This window comes from Cynara cardunculus, assembly GCF_001531365.2.
Source record: "Cynara cardunculus var. scolymus isolate 2C chromosome LG 15, CcrdV1, whole genome shotgun sequence".
NCBI lineage: Eukaryota > Viridiplantae > Streptophyta > Magnoliopsida > Asterales > Asteraceae > Cynara > Cynara cardunculus.
In genome coordinates this window covers 8,502,047-8,523,087 of record NC_037542.1, presented here as the reverse complement: position 1 = coordinate 8,523,087, position 21,041 = coordinate 8,502,047, and the positions used below count along the sequence as shown (strand labels likewise).

Here is a 21,041-nt window from a genome sequence, read left to right as displayed (position 1 = left end):
TCTTACATGCATTTTGGTTGAAGAATTGCTTTTGATGCACAGTTTTGATGATTAGTACAAGATTGTATTTTGAATTTTTGGACCTTGTATTTGGTCATGATAGTTTYTTRTACTATRRGAYCAGATGTGTATGAATATGTATTTCTTTGATACGAAATATATGTATTACATGCAATGTGTGGGTTGGGGCGTTAGATCTGGGTCTATGATTTAACATCACATTTGATGGTCTTGATGGATTATAATATCATATCAACAATATTATTATCACATGTGATAATACTTGTGAGGGGGTTTAGTAGTGTAAGGGCGACTTGGTCGCAACCAAGATCGTATCGAAAATCGCTCGCGTCTCTGATTTAGTATCACATGTGTATCATATGTGATTGAATAATAGTATCACATGTGATTGTCTATAGTAAAAAAGATGTTGTCGCGTTCTCGTAAAATGAAGGTGTTCTCGTTTGAACCCTTATATATATATATGTATGTATATATATATATATATATATATATATATATATGTTACATTTTTGGCTTTTGAAAAGTACATAAAATAATTAAACTTAAAAAGTATAATTTTATTAATAATTTTTTAAAATCTAATAAACAAATTTAAAAGGATAATAAGAATATGTTAGCATATGTTACAACGCATTATTTTATAAGATGTAGGACGTTTTCAATATATAACTTAAAGAATAAATGATAATTATGTATGAGGGATCTAAAATTAAAATAAACATAAAAATGAAATTCAACAACTAATAACCAAAATAGGTAAATACTTGCTCTCATTTCTATACACGAAGAGTTGAACATGAATTCTTTAAAAATTGAAGAAAATAACGAGTTAAGATTCTAAGGCCTTGTTTGTTTTTCATAAAAAAAACTCTTATCAGCCTCTTATGTCTGATTCATTAAGAAACAAAGTCATTCAGACTGTTTATTTGTTTTTTTTTTACTTTTCAGAGGCACTTATGTTTTATTTGCCTCTTATTTATTCAAATCCTAAACAACAATGTTTCTCAATCGATAACCTTAATCAATCATTTATCTCAATCGATCCTTACCAAATCAATCATCACTTCTCTCAATTAATGTATTTTAGTAGGATGTAAATGTGTTAAACACCGTTAATGACATATTTTTCGTTTAAATGAATGTTAATTATATAATTTAGATGTAAATTTTACAATGATGATAAATAAATATATGAAATTGTATAAATTTATCTATAAATTCAACACTATAATTTTTAATAGGTAAAATAGACAATATAATAAATTCAGACGTTTATCAGTTTACAAAAAACAAACAGTCTTATTGAATCGGATTTCAGACTTCAACACCACCTTTTAGGGGTGATCATGGGTTGAGTTGATCGGGTTGAAAACATTTGAACAACCCAACCCAATGCTTGCGGTCTGAAAAATCTTAACCCAACCCAACCCAACCCATAAAGGTTGGTCGGGTTGATACTTTGGTACATTAAAATATTCTTCTTACCTTGAATATGTTATTCTCTACTCATAATTTCTTTTTCATCATCAATCATTTGATACAACTTATCCATATTTCTTACATATATCACATGCAGTTAATTTTCTCAATTTACATATATATGTTCACAGTTACTGAACATATATACGAATGAGTTATATAGAGATGTGAATAGATTGAAAATATGTGTATATGAAAAACATACATGATAATGTAATTATCTAATGTATATATTAATAGAAATTCAACAATCATATTAAATCCAAAAAATAAAATGATATCGGGTTCATCGGGTTGGGTTGGTTTCAAATAATAGTAACCCAATATCAACTCAATACCTATGATTTGACAATTTTACAACTCGATTAGACATCGGGTTGCTTCGGGTTGAGTTATTTCGCGTTGGGTTGGGTTAATCGGGTTTTTGAGCACCCCTACCACCTCTTATAAATCAGAAGTGAAATAAAATTCCATATTTCAGCACATCTTAAAAAACAATCGCCACGTAAGAGATTTAATCCCGATTTTGCACAATGATATCATTTTCTATAAACTCAATAATTCTTTTTTTTAATTATATGCATTTAATTTGTTTACATTATTCAAAACAAGATATATATATATATATATATATATATATATATATTTTGTCGCTTTATAGCGTAAATTAAAAAAACGCCGTTATCTTATTGTAACTCATAAGGCTTAAAACTTGACATTACCGCCGTATAATTTATAACTTCAATTGCATGCATAATAAGTTGGTTTGTGATTAAACTCTTACCAGATCAATAAATGTGCCACATATTTCTATGTTGAAGATATTAAATGTGGTACTGAAATCAATAAGTATGCCACATTTTTCGATGTTAAAGCTTATCAAATTTTGCTCCTAAATCGCTGTTCTTCTTTTTTGTTTTACTTGTTTAAACTAGACATATTTGTGGTTCGTTTTAAACCATTTAACCCTCTAACTTTAATGATGCTTTAAGAAAATTTCTGTAACCCGAAAGGTTTTGTAGCATGTGATCAAACCGGATAATAAAAAAACGGTTTGGTCTAAGACGGTCTAGGCCTATTACAAGCTTTAAACTAAAAGAACAATCCAAAATCAAATTCCTAGCAATATAACATTATTGAAAGTTAAGATGAACACTAGACGGATCAAATCGTCAAAAACGGTTCGGTTTAACTCTCTTCAAAGGGTTTGAGTAGTCTAACGGTTTTTTCAACACCCATAATTCAAAGTTTTGTGATTTTGTTATATCAGGTTCTTCTTTTTGCTATATCAAGTTTCCTTTTCCTACACTTTTTATAAATCTTATTTTCAATCACGAACCAACTTATAACGTAAATTATACTTAGAAACAAATTATTTAATTGCAATGGATTTCAGTGATCCCATCATTATAATTGTTTTTTTTAACCTAGATATCCAACCCGCTATGCGAGCTGACTAATCCCAGAGCGACTACCTGCTTTACAGGTAGCCCGGAGTCACCGCATTTGAACCTACGTGGCCACAAGGGGATTTTTATTTCCTCATTGGATTTGAACTTGGGACCTCCAAGTACTTTTGACCTTTGAAGCCAAACTTAAACCAATCAGACACCACCCTTATAGTTTATAATTGTTATTAAATAGTAGTAAAGAATTTTATATCGAGACTTAAATGTATTCTTTTGTTTTATGCTTGGTTGTAGCACTTTTTGGATGTATTAGGCATAGTGGTGGAGTCCAAAAGTGATTAAAACTCCCAAAATTGTAAGACAATCATGTCTTAATAAAACACACACACACACACAAACCAATTCAAAAAAAAGAAAAAGAATGTGGACAAAAGCTAATTGAGTTGGACTAAGATACAGAAGCACTTCATGTGACCCAAAATGCATCATGAGCTAGTGGGTACCATGCCTGGTCAATTCAGCTATCAAAAAGGGAAATCTTTAGGGGTGTCATTTTCCATCATATACAAATTTACAGTGGTAACTTATAGGATTTTTTTAAATGAATGAAATATCTTTAGGATTTAGTCAAAATATGGGAAAATGTAAAAAAGAAAGGGTTCAATTCAACTGGTATACATGTATGTATGTATATATATATATATATATATATATGTGTGTGTGTGTGTGTAAATTTGTAGGGAAGGTTGCTCCCGTGTTTATATAGAAAAGTAATATATGCATAGGAAAGATTGATACCCATTTAAATATATGTTGTGGACTGGAGATAAGGGAAATGATTATGGGAGTGGATGTTTAATCAATCATTCAGATGAAGAATATAATGGTTGATTAGAAAGCAGATAAGTCTTTGTAAATCTGTAAAGATTTAAAGAATTATATATTTTTAAAGTATGGACAGATGAAATTGTTGAATTGATTTTTTAAAAGCGGCCACCAAAAGTTATAATAATTATTGTTGGTTATTCTTTTTAGTTTCAACCAGAAAAAATTGTAATAAGTGAGGGTATGAGCTGGTATAAAAAGTTGACATCGCAAAAAGAAACCCAAATAACCTGATAAATACATTATGAATAAATTTTTTAATGTGTTTATCAGGTTATTTAGGTATTTGAATGCAAAAATCCACCAAGTTCAATCTTTAATGCGTTGACTAGGTGCCAACCATAACTCTCTCTTTGAATGTTCAGAAGTTGATCAATAACAAACATGTATGTATGTGTATGCATATATATATATATATATATATATATATATATATATATATATATATATATATATATATATATATATATATAGGGTTGGGTTCACGTGAGACCAGGCTGCTTTCGTGAGACCCGTGAGACCACATTTTTACACTTGAAACTTCACAGAAAAAACACTGTGAAAGTTTAAAAAAGTCGAACCTTCACAGCAAAAACACTGTGAAGGTTACCTTCACAACATTTTTCTGTGAAGTTTCAAGTGTAAAAAAGTGGTCTCACGGGTCTCACGAAAACAGGCTGGTCTCACATGATCCCAAGTCTATATATATATATATATGTACACAGTAGCAAATCCAAGATTTTTGTTTAGTAGACTCGTAAAATCGTCTGATGTGTTTTTAACCTAATTACAATGTTTTCGAGGGAATTTTAGAGTTTTTTGGTTGATTTCGAGAGATTTTTTAGTGTTTTTGTTGATTTCGAATAACTTTTTTGGTTTTTTGATTGATTTCAACAGATTTTTTTGGTTAGAGTAACGGTTTCGATTGGGTTTGGGGTCCCGTGGAAAAATGTAATGAGGGAAAGTGAAAGATAAATCATGTAAAACCTAAATTTTAACCTGTGAATTTTTGTTTTTGAGTTTTTGAATGAGGTCCCTTCCCCCATTCTTTTTATCATTGCATCCGCCCCTGTATGTAGGGATGGTTCCAATAAAATCCAAAATTGATTAGGAACACTGGAACATGTTTCTTATATCTGCGGTTCTAGACTGACGATTTAAGTGCACTCTAACACTGTGATCGTTACAAGTAATAGAATGGTACAGTACCTAGATCGTTTCCACATGAATTTGACTATTGAGAATCAGAGAGGTCAATGAACTTCTTGTGTAATTTTCGGTTGTGAGACAAAATCAAGTTTTTGTTGGTGAAAATGCTTAAAGGATGCAATAAAATTTTAATTAAAAGATAGCATGGGTGTAAGTTTTCCTTATGACAATTGTAGTAACGATATATTCAGAAACTTATGGAGTATCTATAAAAATTCCAATTTCTCAAACGTAAAGTTTTATAGATAATGCCGAATTAGCTAAGTGATTTAAAAATATCAAATTCCCTTAGTCTGAAGATTTATACTCGAATATCTTTGTCAAGTAAATCTCGACTAATATTAAAACTTTAACTAAAAACATACAAAATCCTTCTCTCTACGTGATTATCAAAAACTTTTTCAAATTTTGTGCATCACTTAAGTCGTATTTCAAATCCGTCCATCTGAATCAAAGATCTAATATTAGCACTCCAAAATGATCGTTTATCCGCGTTGAGTTAAAGTCTCGACTTAAATGACCAAACTTAAGAATTAGTAATATCGGCAACACCCAAGTGTTGCCTATTAAATTGATTTTTTTTCCAATGTGTTTATTAATTGAGTTAGGCAATTATATTACATATTTGGCCATCAATAATCACAATCCTTTATTTAATTTGGTGGTTGGTCAGGATTCCTATTCACCTTTTCATAAACTGTATGCCTTCTCGTTTGATCCTATCCTTATTGTACTAATTGAAGTAAATACATATTTTTATCAACCGAAACATTTTTTCACTAGTTTGTAAATAAAACGTAAATGGCCCCAAACATAAATATCTATATTATTTATTTTATCCATGAACAAGAACAGTGTAACACCCCAAGATCACATTTGCATATAAACATATATTTTCATATATCAAGAAGTATAATTTACACATGCGGTCCCAAACTCTCCACAAAAGCTATATTACAAAATAGCTAATAATTTTTTCCACAAAATCTTTATACAACACATGAATACATAACAAGTATTCAGATACAAAAGAAGAACATGCTAGCCCAATAACCCATGCAAACATATTATAACACTTCATAATTTTTCCTTTCCTTGTCTTTTGTTTGTGCCTGACCTGTAATGCATATTTTTGAAACGCAAAATGAGAGTTAGACCTTGAGATCTATTGAGAAATCCCTTTGATGTAACTACCGGATGAATAATCACCAAATCACATTTTTGAACTCATATTTGTAATAATAATAAATAAATATCATTTTAATATAACAAGTCTCATTTATTGCATTCAAATACCCAAATAACCTGATAAACACATTATGGATAAAATTTATCACATCATATAAAATGTATACAAATTCCCCGTATCACATGGATGAGACAAACACTTGTCCTCACAACACACGAGTGTGAGAATATAAACTCATTGCATCATACTGTGCGATAAACCCAAGTTGTCGCATTATATGGATGCGATAAAATTAACTTGTCACATCATAAGGATGCAACAAAACTCTCTCCTCGTATCACAAGGATGTGATAACCACACTTCATCGCATCACACAGATGCGACAATCCCAAGTTATCGCATCATAAGAATACGATAATTATGAACACTTGATTAAAAACCCAGATTTTTATAACTCGATGATTATACGTCACTCTTATCCTGGTATACACCTCTCCTTGATATGTTACTCTTATCCCAATATACACATCTTCTTGATATACAACCTTTATAATCCAAAATACATATTGCCTTGATATGCGACCCTTATTTCCACACATGATGTATACTTAAATAAATAAAAGAAAAGAAAAAGTGAAGGTGGAAATCTCCAAATTTAGAAAAATCTCTTAAAACTCTATATTTAAGAGAGAAAAATAATATTTAGTTCTTTCATAGTAATTATAGACATTGAAATTAAATATTTAATAGAGAAAAACTAATATTTTTATTAAATGTATTAAATACTTAAATAATATAACTAATATTGAAATCATTAAATAAAATAGTTTTACGGGTTGGATGCAATTTTCTCTAGACATTTAGACTTTTGATATTCAATTTTAGAAAAATTATAAAAATACCTGTTTGAGACGCTATTAACCTTAAACAACAACATTATTATTGATTTAGTTTCTCTTAATATAATAATGTTTTTATTAATCATGAACGAATAAAACAATATAAAATGAAGTTGACAATATAAACGATGGATATTAAGGCTATGTTTAGCAAACTAGCTAATAAGCTAGTTGTTAGCTTATATGTTAGCTGGTAGCTGAGAACTTGTCCAACAATTATGTTAAAATAGAGAAAAGTGAGATTTCAACAACTTTTTTGCTCAAACAGTTGTGCAAATTTAGAACTATATATTTATTCTTTCTCACCAATAAGAGACATTGAAATTAAGTGTTTAGTAAAGAGAAATAATATTTTATTAAATATATTGAATATTTTAATAATATATTTAATGATAAAATTGCTAAAATAGAGTGGTTGTTAAAGTTGAACATGATTTTTTTAGAGAATTTAACTTTTGATACTCTATTTTGGAAAAATTTGTAACGTAGTTATTGGAGATGCTCTGATAAACTAGCTGATGAACAGATCACAATTATCTGCAAAACGAACACTTATAGCATGATTATAGGATCTATATAAAGGTTATGAAGTAGGAATCTCACCAAATTCACGAGCCTGTAACAAAATGACGCTCCAAGTAATTAGCTGTTGAACTTGAAGACGACATATCCAACAATACATCGTTGTCAATTTGTTTTGATCCGTCATATATTAGTTTATGTTTACTCAGTTTTCAGACCTATATTTTTTTCCACATCTAATAAGTAGGGTTGTAAACAAACTAATCGTTTGTAAAACATTTGACGCAAAGTTCATTTATATTCGTCTTCTTAATAGATAAACGAACATGGACACTTTCTTTTGCTCATTTAAATATATAAACAAACATGAACAATGGTCTCATTTGTTCATTTACATTCAATCTTTTATATTGGTGGCCATATCCTCAAGCACCAAAAACTGCAAGTATGTCCTCAGTTTGAGACTCCTCAGGAGGCATAGGATTAATGAAGATACACACAGGCTGACATAAACATCCACAGTTACCAAAAGAAAAGTATGCATCATGCATGCAAACGATAAGCCAATGCTTGCCATCCCACCACTCGTTATGCTCTTTCTAATATCGTTTCCCTCTCTGAGTCCGAACAACGAACGTAAAACCACTTCCACAGTAGACTTTTGACGTCATATGTTTGTGTGCAATATTTTCGCCCAATCTTACGACCTGAGGACTAGTGTGGTCAGATGTGCATCCTAAACCAAGCTGACCATGTTCACCCCATCCCCACGTCATTACCACTCCATTTTCTGCAGAAAAATTGTGTACACCAAGTAAATAACCTGCAAATTAGTTGCATTGATGCTCGCTAGTTCTATATATAGATAACGGTCCCTATATGATGTTTTGAGATTTGACACCTAATACAACTTCTAACTTCCGAGTGTCATGCATTGTTTTATGGATGATCAAGATGTGAAAGATAAGATCAATATATATGAACAAGAATCTCCTGTCCCAAAATCCCATGCCCCCTTGACCTCCATGTCCACCAATCATGCCTCATCAAAGAGAGAGAGAGAATGAACACATAAAATAAATAAATTTATATTAAATGAAGTAATTATGTGTCTCTAGGTGATTGGTGGGAAAGAGAAGAGACGAAGGATTTGGGATTGGAGATCTTTATTCAATATATACACCAGAATGCTTGCCTGTGGTAAGGACGGAGTGTTCTGCCCCTGATGCAATTCCTGCAACTTTTATCCCGTTGAGACCATGAATTTTCTGTAAATGGACATCGTTTGAATCCTCTGCAAATCAAACACGCACAATAATAAACGCCAGGAAACAGGGAAAAGAAATTGAACACGGTATCTAAGTATCCCAAATATTTGCCTACATTAACAAGGGGTTATTAGGATTTTACTATATTTCGTGAATCTTGTAGATTGTAGCATATCATTGATGAAGAATGTCTCTTCTATAAGAAGAAAACAAGATATCAAAAGTATTAGACAAGAAAACTATTATCCTTATTGCCCAACTGTCATGACCCAAAGACTGGTTCATGCTCCAAACTAGGCTCCATATCCAACAAACACAACCACTCAAGTGTTGTGATAGTTTTATCTCCCTAGGTGCCATGAAAAATGCAACAATTTCCGTTTTTGGGATATGCCTTGATGATTAAAACATTTCCATTTGGGAAGGTTCAAAGTTGAAGTCACATTCTTACTCATTATTGTCATCACAGATAAATTAATGGCATTGATTAAGATCCACAAGATTCTTTTACAAGTGTTCTCATTAGAAGATATATATATATATATATATATATACACATACATATATATGTATATATAAATTCCCTAAAACTAGTTGTAGGGGTTGCATTTTGTTATTGATGGAGGGAGTAAATTAATGCATATAACATGATGGAAGCTTATTATGTGTTAAAAGGTAAAATTTACTTGAGGAAGCCTTGAAACAACCATTTGTATCAGCAAAATATGAAGAAATTGTATGATGGAATTCTTTATTCAGAAGTAATTTCATTCATTCAAGACCTCAAAGATAATCAACTTGAGTCATAATGATACATACGATTCGCCAAATTTTCCTTTTGAGGGTTGTTATGAACCCCGTGATGGCTGCCACCAAGCATAAGAACTTCCCCTTCATCTGTGGACAAAACCGAATAATTTCAATTTATGGTTGAATCATCATGCAACAACTGGCATTCGTAAGACTCGAGTTCCTGGAAGAACTGTAAACATACCCTTTCTTTTGACTTTAGATGTCTAATAACACTTCATAATTGATATTTAAAGAGAAATTAATAATTACATCAAGTATTATAATACAAAAAGAATCAACATTAAAACTATAGAAGAACAAATAATAACTACGATTTTGTTAAATATAGATTTGATATTCAAAGTTAAATGAGACAACTATTAGCAAATGAAGGGAGTAGACCGCACTTCACATTGTACCTGTTAGTACCAAGGCATGATTCCACCCAAGGGTAGCCTGCGTAAATGAGAATGGTGAAATCACTCGATTGGGACAAGAAACATCTGGAGTACCACCGAACCCTCTTCCCCAAGTGTACAAATGCCCATCAGCTATTGAAAAAACAAGATAAGAACATTACACTTGGAAAAAATGATCGGATTTAAACTTCTATAAACTGAGATTTGATCATAGCTTATTGCTATTCACTCACCAGATAATGCTGCACTATGATCTCCATTTGCACTGATACTACTAACGTTGACCTCCTCCAATCCAGAAACACTCTGTGGAAGACTTATAGATTTGATTTTCTCGTTAGATGTTCCTAATTGACCACGCTTCCCGGATCCAAAACCATATACTTGGTCTCCATGTTCACCTGAACCAAATTGGCCTCAATATTTCGAATCCCATATTCTAAATTCAATTACCAACAACATAAGCAAATAAACGACATGAATTATCTTGTTTTGGCAAATAAACGAAGACCTTCAGTAACATCATATTGACAACTATTAAAGATTCAATGTGAGTTCACCTTTCAACAAAGCTAGTGAATGGCGCATCCCGCATGCAATTTGCTCAACATGCCTAAATGCAAAGCATGAGACTTTTATCGGACAATTCTGTGACCTGTAATCACCCAGCCCAAGCTGACCAAATGAGCCGTCACCACAAGTATATAGGTGTCCAGATTCTAAAGCAAAGAAAGAAAATCAGATTAAATCAAGTTATGCAAATGGACCGCTACACTCCCAAAAAATGAGTACAAACCTGAAACAAAACCCGAGTGGTTCCAACCAGCTGAGACATGGGTTATATTGTAGTTATTTAAAAGATCTACAGGTTTTGGTTCTAAGCTATTGACCAGATTCCCATGGCCAAGTTGACCAGATGTGCCCCTTCCCCAAGTCAACACCAGTTTACCTGCAAATGAAGAGATCACTCATATAAACACAGAAACATACGCATGCATATAAATGGAGAGAATGATAGTACATGATACCAGGAGTGAGAGCAATGACATGAGCCCCGCCACAAGACAAGAGAGATAAAGAAGAGAGAATAGGGAGGAGTTGAGGAATGTGCTCGTCTTGAAGTTTGCCAGTTCCTAGTTGTCCCTCTGTACCTGCTCCCCAACTCCATACTTCTTTTTCTTCTGTATCATCGACTCTTTCTTTTGCTTCCATTTCGCTTTTCTAGTTGCTTATGATCAAGTGCTAGATTAAACTCCAAATTGGTCAGATTACCAAAAAAAATATGTTTGTTGCAAATGAAGCTTGTCAGACAATCAGATTATCTCGAAAGTGAAGTATACTTCTGCTTCTCCAGTATCAATTGTAGCAGATTTCTGAAAAAAGTTTAAGCTGCATTAATGCGTTAACCAAACAAGTTTTTTTTTCTTTGGGTGCTAAAATTGGTGAAGAGAAAAAGCTAAAGGGCAGTACAAGGTGTGGGCTATATGAACAAGCATGTTACTTTTAATACACAAAATATTCTTTGTTTCATTCTTAAATAAGTTCTGATGACAAACAAAAACACAAAGACACACTAGACTAGAGGCATCTATGTGCTATATGCCTGCTACAGCAAAAGAAGATTGTATAATTGGCTGAATATTTATCCCTACTTGGCTGAATATGTGAAAAGCTTTTCTGAAAATTGTGCAAGATTGTCCTAGAGTATTAATGGTAGAACCGTAGAACCCCATTAGATTACTACAAAAAGATCCCTTAAAGAGAATGGAGGTTTTATCATATATGAAGGAGAAAATACGTGGAACCCATTAGATAACACCAAAAGAGCCCTCCAAAAGAGAATGGAGGTTTTTTAGGCAACCGTGGGTTTCCAAGCTAGCTTACGCTCACCCACTAATCCTCCAGGTGGCACAAATGCCCTAGAGTCATCGCAGGTGATCGTCGATGGTCACAAGGGCTTTGGCAGGATTAGAACCCAGGAAAGATTAGATTTCCACTACATCCCTTGATCCTTAACCTGTGCGCCACAACCCAAATGGTTTGGAGGTTTCAACATATATATGGAGGAGAAATGGGACAAGTATAGCCAATATAGAACTACAACACATGAAACGAATTTCACGAGTCAAAGATGGAGAAGCGAACTTGATTATTATCGACATTGCTAGTGTGAGATGCCTAAAAATACGTTAGTCAGGTGAATGCGGTCCAGATAAAGAAACCAAAACAACAAATAACACAAGTAAGCCATCTTACATGAAGATACCTTGGTTACTGAAGGATCAATAAATCAACGCGATTTGTGTTTCAGGTTCTCGAACAAAAAGTATATTTTATGCAGAAGCAGAAAGTATCCTCCAAATTTAGGTACGTTCACTTCCAATTTGGTTGGATGATTAGTTCCCACAACAAACGATCAATAAAAACAATACTGAACCTTGATACAAGTACCAAATCAATCCAGCAATATGTAAACATACCAATCTCGCCCATAAAATTGCAATACATGTTTACATAGAATTAAACCCTAGAAACTGCCAATGAAGAGGAAAGAGAGTAGGAGATTATCAGAAGATGATACCTTTCAGAATCAGAATATTTAGATAATTGCAAGTGTTTTGTTGATGCGAGTATAACAGGGCACACGAACACTCGTCTTAATTTTGACCTTTCTAGTCGCCCTTTGGATCACTATTTGAGTTCCAAAAAAGGTCTACTTCCTAAAATACGTAGATATGTTGGATTTGGTATTGATTTGTAGGATTTTATATTATTTTTAAATAATTTATAAAAATAAATTATAAATAATTAAATTATCTTTTTATTGATTGATTATTACAAAATAAATGTTTTTAACATATTATAAAACATTATTACATACAAATCTTATGAAATTTCTAGAAATACCGACTATCTCGTGGGATTTCAAAGCCATGTGTTTGTGAAATTTCAATGAAATCATGCGATTTTAAATTCAAAAAATCTTTTAAATCAAACGTTGAATTGGAATGTGATTTAATTTCAAATCTCTTTAAATCCAATCCATTCCATTAAACCATGCAAGAGACTTAAAAAAATATATTATTACAAAAACTAATAGTAGTAGATTTTTATAGAAATTCTTTTTTAAGGAGTCTCCATTTTCCATAAATCATATTAATTGGTTTTTTTTCTTTCGTTCGAATTTGAAGACACAACATAAGTGTCATGTAGGGGTGCTTATAGGTTGGGTTGATCGGGTTGAGGACATTTGAACAACCCAACCCAATGCTCGCGGTTTTGAGAAATCTTAACCCCAACCCAAACCAAAGTGCAACCCAACCTAACCCGTACGGGTTGGTCGGGTTAGTCGGGTTGATATTTTGGTATATCAAAATATTCTTTTAACCTTGAATATATTATTTCTCTACTCATAATTTCTTTTTCATCATCAACCATTTGATACAATTTATTCATATTTCTTACGTATATCACATTCAGTTAATTTTCTCAATTTCCATATATATGTTCACAGTTACTGAATGAGTTATATAGAGATATGAATAGATTGAAAATATGTATATATGAAAAACATACATGATAGTGTAATTGTCTAATGTATATATTAATAGAAATTCAACAATCATATTAAATTCAAGAAATAAAAGGATATCGGGTTCATCGGGTTGGGTTGAGTTTAAATAATAGTAACTCAATATCAACCCAATACCTACGGTTTGACAATTTTACAACTCAATTAGACATCGGGTTGCTTCGGGTTGAGTTATTTCACGTTGAATTGGGTTGGGTTATTTCGCGTTGGGTTGATCGGGTTGGTCGGGTTTTTGAACATCCCTTAGTCATGCTTCGAACCATAAGGTATAATACTAATTTTAATAGCATATACATCAAAGTTCTAGGCATCAATCAAAACTATTTTTACCAATGATCCAAATTATCACATGGGTTTGTTAAATCAAACAATAACCATCCAAGGTTATGAGATCACCCTATTTCCCACATCACATGTAAGAAGGAACACTTCAGTAACCAACGAAACACACCAGATTTCATATGCCTTGTATTCATTACTAAGCAAAATGCAATACTCCATGATCAACTAACCAGTCTAACCTTACATCATTTTGTCCTCATGATCATAGGCGAAACCTACAGTCAAGACTTGACACGGAATTAGCCCGGGCGAAGACTAGAATCACCCATTTCCGAGAAAAAAAACATCATCATCATTATAAACCTTTCTCATCTTAATATGAGAGATAACAATACCAAGAAAAAGAAGTACCAAGATATGGCCATCCCCCAATCCAACTAATTATTGCAACATAATACAACTACAATCGTCAATAAAAACAGTCAAGAAGACTCAAAAATCAAAACCCCACAAGTACCATTACAAATTACTATCAAATTATCAATGATGTTACAGTTGGAGACAATCCACAAGAAACCCCTATTGTTTCTTCTTGTATTACCCTAAAACCAATAATCTTCAAATCAAGAGCAATATACAAGTTTACCACTTGATGTACAAATCATCTTAGCAGCAAATCATTATGCTTTCAATTGGAAATTTGGAACTTGAACTTGAACTCTTCTAAGTCACAAAATATCATCATAAGCGATAATTTCCCGACCTCTGGATGGCACATTCAAACCTTTTCTTCCACCATTCTTCTCATTGTTGATGGTTGTGTTACCATCATTCTTTTCATCTCTGTAGTTTACAATTGCTGATCCGAGCTTGTTCCCTCTTCCATGTCTGCTAAGAGGCAACTCTGGTTTCAATAGCTTCGATGATGAAGAAGCTTCCTTCTTCTTAACCCCTTCCCTCCATTGTGGCACTGGATCATTTGCCCACGTCACTTGTACCTGCACCATTATATAATCACACATTTAGTCCCACCCAATAATCAAATTACGGAATACGTAATAGTTGGTTAATGGAACATTCATTTATAGAACAAATGAGAGGTAGGTCAACAGTATCGAACGGCACTAGCAGCTATTCCTTCTGTTCTAAGTAAAAAAGTGCACTTTCAACGATAGACATTCAAACCCTAGTAGTTTTGGATTCAAATTGACATCGATTTGCTTTGGTTTTCCATCTCCAAACCCTTTCTATGTTACTACTTCTTATATAGTTACATGTAGTTATAGAATTTGCTAAAAAAGAAGAATTCTTGTAAATTTGGAAGTTAACAAGTATGACTAAAATAAGCCAAAAATGTGAACTTTGGAGTGATTTTCACCCCTTCACCGTTGACCTGGGATAATAGATCAAGAAATTGATTTGATATACCTTGATGGTGTGAAATCATATACCTAATCGATGAAAATATTGTTTTTACATGCTCAAGTACATAATTTTCATCGTAAGCAAGGTAATTATATGAAATGTTGATTAATTGAGAGAGATCGAGAGTTACTCTAGTAGAATTGAGGGTGATGCCGAATGACGGATCAAGTGACGCGGCGATGGCAGACTCAGCAGAGTCCCTAGAACGGAAGGTGATGTAGGCGAAACCACCGGAATCCATGCGTGTACGAGAAATCGATCCGTAGATTTCGAATCTGGACTTGACATCCAGGACGGAGCAGTCAGAGGAAAGGCCAGCGACGATAACTACGGTGTTGGTGTCACCGGAGGATGTTGGTTGGTCGGGAAAGTAGTCATCGTCAATTGCCGGATCGGAAGGGAGAGGGCGGCGGCGTTTAGGAAAGTTGTACGGCGTGTGGCGGGAGAAATAGGGTTTTTCCCTCTTCCGACTCATGCTGTGTGTTGTTGAGGAAGGGGATATTCGGGGGTTAAGTCGAAGCTATTACGTCAACCTAACCACTAAGAAAATAAAATATTAAATATGATGGTAGGCTTTTATAGCTGTTGGATATCCAACTTTAATACTTGTACTTATCGAATTTGGTTTTCTGTGCATGCTTATATCATTTAGAGTTGTTCCACAATGAATTAATGGGTTATTAAGCCTGAATGGCTTATTCAGTCAGCCATATATTGTTGTTCGCTTCTGGCTTATTCGGTTAGCCGATAGTTTAACCGGTCAGCCAGAAAAGTGGAGTTCTATGGACTCAGCCACTTATTCAACCATTGATTCCAAAGCTACCCTTTCCCTCCTTTCCTCCAAAATTGAACCCTTCATCGTCAACCTCTCCTTATTCAACCCTTCATCGTCAACCTCGCCTTCTTCATCTTCATCTTCAACCTCGCCTTCTGGATTGACCCATTCCCTGTAACGAGTCCCAACTCCCTCCGCCTTTGACCACCACCGCCACAACCACCCGTACATCACTCTCTCTATTATAAATATGAAAGAAGCAGGAATTTTGTTGAATAGTTGTTTTCCTTCATGATCGAGATTTGAGGAAAACCTAAATCGCCAGTTGAAGAATATTTTCATCGATTTTCCAACATGTCAAATATTCACTCTTTGATTCACATGTATTTAGAGTTTCACTGATTTTAGTTCTTTTGAAATGGGGTTTTCATTTGATTCAGCATTTTGGTTTCATTTGATCTATTTGTTGTTCTTGTTATGGATACCTAATGTAATAAAATTGATCCACAAAAACAAAGATTGGGGTAAAATAAAGACTAAGGGTAAAATGGTAATTTTTGACATTCAGACTGTTTATTCAGCATAACAACCGAACAACAACTTATCTGTTAATATACAGACAACTATATCAATACAGACATCTATATCCATACAGGTCTTAACAGAAAACGAACCGAACAGCCCCTCAGTTTATCTTTTTAATATTGATGTAGACGTTTGTTAATATAACTCATTCTTCTGGTTGAATTTGCAAGAAAAAAAACGGTAAATAAAGTATGGTACTAATAAAATAGTACATTTGAACTTGTTTGCACTAAAAAATCGGCTCACCAAAAATAGTATTTGTCAGATTGTTTTTGACTTTATCTTATATTGGTATTCAATTGGCTAAACGATAATCTTATCCGCTTTGGTGACTATCTTGACTTCACTTCCACTAGTCTTCGTTTTTGTTGAATGCATTTTGCATTTGGATTAATACAGATAATAATAATACTTTTACAAACATAATCATATTCTATTTTTTTTTCCAAAATATAAGCTATAACTTCGGATTTCAAAATAAGTAAAGATGCATCCACATAAATAATAATAAAAAAGAGTCATAAGGTTTCCTAATCTCACTCAAAAGTAAGTTAAAAAAAATCTAGAATTTGTTCCACATATTAATGGCCTAACTTAAGTGGCTACCAAGCAAATAAAGAAAAATCTAAAATTCAGATGATATGTATGGAATTATCATATATTGAAAAAGAAGAAAACAGTACCCAATGATCATAATTAGCTAACAGTTGTGTTTATTAATTGCTCGTACAATTTCTAAAGCATATAAAAACAAAATGCGTGAATTAGGAATGCATAAGATTGGCAAAGGCAGTAAAAGATTTATTCTAAAGCATAATAAGGTGATTTTTTAAAGCTTAAAACATATACAAGTCACCTTAAATGTCGAATTTTAGCTTGATTTCTCGATCGAATTTGTTCTACGAAGCATACGTGCTGATAATATGTTGTAGAATAATTGACAGAAAACAACAATAGAATGGAGATAATGAATATGTAATTCTCATTAATCAAAAGTCCTTTAAATAGAGATATGATACAAGTAGATAGCTATGATAGATATTAGTTATAATCTATCTTTAATACGTTTATCTCTATCTAGATCGTCATATCTTTTAGACGATAACACCTGCAGCACCTTCAATATTTTAGATCCACATTTCTTGGGATATCAAAGCAAATTTGAAAGTATAAATATATCAATCATCAATCAATCAATATCTTCATCTTTATATATATATATATATATAAACAACAACCTAATATTTGAGCTGATATTATGAGAATTGAGTATTTTTAAATAGTGGATTATGGTTGAGTTTATGTTATCCCACATCGGTGAGAAGTCGAAAGATTGAAATAAAGAAGTGTGTATGAGGGTGAAATGACTTTGTGTCAACTAATGATGTTTGACCCATGAGGTTGTCTTATTTTGGGATGACTCTCTTTTTGCAAAAAGAATCTTATTATATGAAAATCAAGTGGAAAAATAATTCATCAAAAATCAGTAACTGATTTATATCGAAATCTCTCCATATATATTAAATGAACAATAATAAGTATAGGGTGAGATTTTAGAAGATGATAAAATTAAAGGAGGTTGGTATAAGAATGAATAAATATATATAAAAAAAAAAAGATAGAATATTTTCATGAAGATTTTTTTACTTCACAAATATGCTTCATGCTATATATGGGTTCATCTTATTTATGGGTTTTGTTTGTTTCTTCTTGTTTTTATTTTCTTTATAGCTTTTCTTTATGGTTTCTGGGTTTTATCTTCTTTTACGGTTCCATCTTCTTAATGGATTTCATTTGATCAAGATTTAAGTGAAAAGATATTGTTACACAATTTTTAGGATGCTTGATTTTACCTGCTTCATAGCACAAATTTTTAAATAAAATTCTATAAATTCGTTGTTCATTTCTTGATGTATTTGAGATACTGTATTTGTATTCATATTTTATTTTGGATTTTGGTATATTCTTGAGTTTGATTAGTGGTTTTTTTGCATGGTGGTAGATTGATTTATTAGCTGGAATCTCGATTGATTTGTAAACTTAAATTAGGGGTGCTGAAGTGGGGGAGGAGGATGGTGAGGGGTGCCAAATGGGGAGTGATGAGGGGTACTCGCCGGAGAAGATAACCAGACCGGAGCAAGGACATGATTTGTAGCAAAAATGAAACTTTGAGGACTGTAGTAATAAATTTTAGGATTTAGCCACCTTTTTCATAACCATTATGAAACTACAAGGAGGAAATTTGAAATTTTGACATTTGGTTCGATATTAAAAATCGAACCAATTTGATGTGGTTTGATGGTTAAATGCATTAAAATTAGCTTTTCTAATTGCTAATTTAGGTCGACATTTATGTGATTTGAGTAGCCGCCTTTGGTTGACATCTATTTAATGACATACCCTTTGGTTTAGCCTATAAATACCATAACAACATACTTTGCATTTCATTACCATAAAACCATCCATTATTCATCATACATCATGGCAGTTGTTACAAGTGAGTTAGAGATTCCTTCTTCAGTTTCTGCTTCCAAACTTTTCAAGGCATTCCTTGATTTTCGCAACCTTGCACCAAAGGTTGAGCCTGAATCTTTTAAGGCCATAGAGTTCATCAAAGGTGATGGAGGCATTGGAACAGTCCAACAAACTACTTTTGTTGACGGTAAGTAATTTCATTTTCATCAAGATGGTGCTTAATGAGTAGACAACTTCATACATATGTAACTTGTTCGATTCATTTTTTTAGTTATTTATGTGGGTGTATAAACCTTCTGTAAAATATATTTTTATCATATTAACATTTGATTGGTGTAGGCTCAAAATCAAAGCTCACAATTGATGCTATTGACCACAACAATTTCTCTCTTGGTACAACAATTTTCGAAGGTGGTGAATGGATGGACAATCTAGAGTCTGCTACTTATCACGCAAAATTTGTACCTTCTGCAGCTAACGACGGTTCAACATATAAGGTCTCATCTGTGTATAAGTGCAAAGATCCTGCCAAATTTACAGAAGAAAATGCTAAGTTTGCTGACGAATATACCAAAAAGACTTTCAAGGCTATCGAGGCATACATCATTGCAAATCCAAATGCATATTGATGTTGGACATTGTTTCAGTTGTCACTCTGTTTTCCTATATGTGGTACTGTGTTTCTTTTATAAATAAGGTGATCAATAATAAAATATAAGTTTGTTTGTTAATGTTTAGTTTTTATTGATATAATTTCGGAAATCATATATTCATGGATTTTTTCCTTGTTTTCCACTCTCAACGGAAAAAGAACTCCTTTAATTTCAATTTACGATATAACATCCTTTGACAATTGCATTTGCATGATTCTTGTCCACAATCTCTTCTATGTAAGCAATACTTCCATAGCCTAATCAAATTTTTTTTAGCATGGTATCATTTGAAATGTTGGAAAAGCAAATATAAAATCTTGTTGGGAAATATTATATATCATAACCGTAAAATAAAATCAGAATCCGTAATCAAAATGAAATTACCGACAGTGAAATCAGGAGTTGTGATAGTGGCCAAATCATGATTCTAACTAACTTGTTATGACTTCGTTATGGCGTGGAGACTAGATATTGTTGTCATGTTAACCTCTGTGACTCCACTCAAAGACGTGGCTTGCATTGTAATGCTTTATGATGTGATACAATGAGTTATTTTGTAAATTGTTGGGTTTTTTTTACTTTTTCTGAATAAATGATATATATATATATATATATGTACGAAACCGAAACTTAAATAAACATAAAAATGAAAACCCCAAATAGGTAAATCCTTATTCTCATTCACATGCATGGAGAGTCGACACAAATTCCTTGAATGTTAGAAAAAAGTATCAGTGTACGATATATATATATATATATATATATATATATATATTATATGGGGAGCGTTCAAATAAAAACCACCTAATTTGTACAAACCTTACAAACTTCATTCAACTAATCATAATTTTTCATTTTGTTCATTTTTTTGTAATTATGAGAGGTTGATTAATCATTTTTATTGTGGATGATGTTAATCATGGATATTATCATCTTCATTATTTTAATTTTAGATAAATACATGAATCAGTTTCATTAATTTTAGAGAAATACATGAAACAGTTTCATTAAGTAGTATATGAAACAATTTCATAACCATATATGAAACAATTTCATAACCATATATGAAACAACTTTATCAAAAAAAGTATTATATGAAACAATTTCACAAGATTAAACAATTTCATGAAAAAATTTCATAAGATTAAACAATGAAATC

At 32.4% G+C, this 21,041-nt stretch overlaps 3 protein-coding genes across 6 annotated transcripts; 1 reads left to right on the top strand and 2 right to left on the bottom strand.

Moving 5' to 3' along the window:
- Window positions 1-7,942: 7,942 nt before the first annotated feature.
- On the bottom strand, window positions 7,943-12,766 carry LOC112527852 (ultraviolet-B receptor UVR8). Of its 4 annotated transcripts, none has more exons than XM_025138682.1 (9): window positions 12,677-12,766; window positions 11,124-11,468; window positions 10,892-11,044; window positions 10,656-10,814; window positions 10,329-10,496; window positions 10,096-10,227; window positions 9,704-9,781; window positions 8,812-8,910; window positions 7,943-8,406 (listed from the first exon to the last, which is right to left on the bottom strand). In XM_025138682.1, the coding sequence occupies exons 2-9, from the start codon at window positions 11,305-11,307 to the stop codon at window positions 8,216-8,218; spliced, it is 1,164 nt and encodes a 387-aa protein (XP_024994450.1). In that variant the 5' UTR covers window positions 11,308-11,468; window positions 12,677-12,766; the 3' UTR covers window positions 7,943-8,215. The 4 variants fall into 4 exon arrangements, with proteins under 4 accessions (XP_024994450.1, XP_024994452.1, XP_024994451.1 ...); XM_025138684.1 differs by having other exon boundaries at window positions 11,124-11,337; window positions 12,677-12,749; XM_025138683.1 differs by lacking the exon at window positions 12,677-12,766 and adding an exon at window positions 12,362-12,594.
- A 1,612-nt stretch (window positions 12,767-14,378) lies between these two features.
- On the bottom strand, window positions 14,379-15,876 carry LOC112527853 (uncharacterized protein At1g27050). The gene is made up of 2 exons (XM_025138686.1): window positions 15,525-15,876; window positions 14,379-14,967 (listed from the first exon to the last, which is right to left on the bottom strand). Exons 1-2 carry the CDS (start codon window positions 15,867-15,869, stop codon window positions 14,698-14,700), a joined length of 615 nt encoding a protein of 204 aa, XP_024994454.1. The 5' UTR covers window positions 15,870-15,876; the 3' UTR covers window positions 14,379-14,697.
- Window positions 15,877-19,206: 3,330 nt separating this feature from the next.
- LOC112528104 (root allergen protein-like) lies at window positions 19,207-19,960 on the top strand. The gene is made up of 2 exons (XM_025139025.1): window positions 19,207-19,416; window positions 19,569-19,960. The coding sequence occupies exons 1-2, from the start codon at window positions 19,236-19,238 to the stop codon at window positions 19,856-19,858; spliced, it is 471 nt and encodes a 156-aa protein (XP_024994793.1). The 5' UTR covers window positions 19,207-19,235; the 3' UTR covers window positions 19,859-19,960.
- Window positions 19,961-21,041: the final 1,081 nt, after the last annotated feature.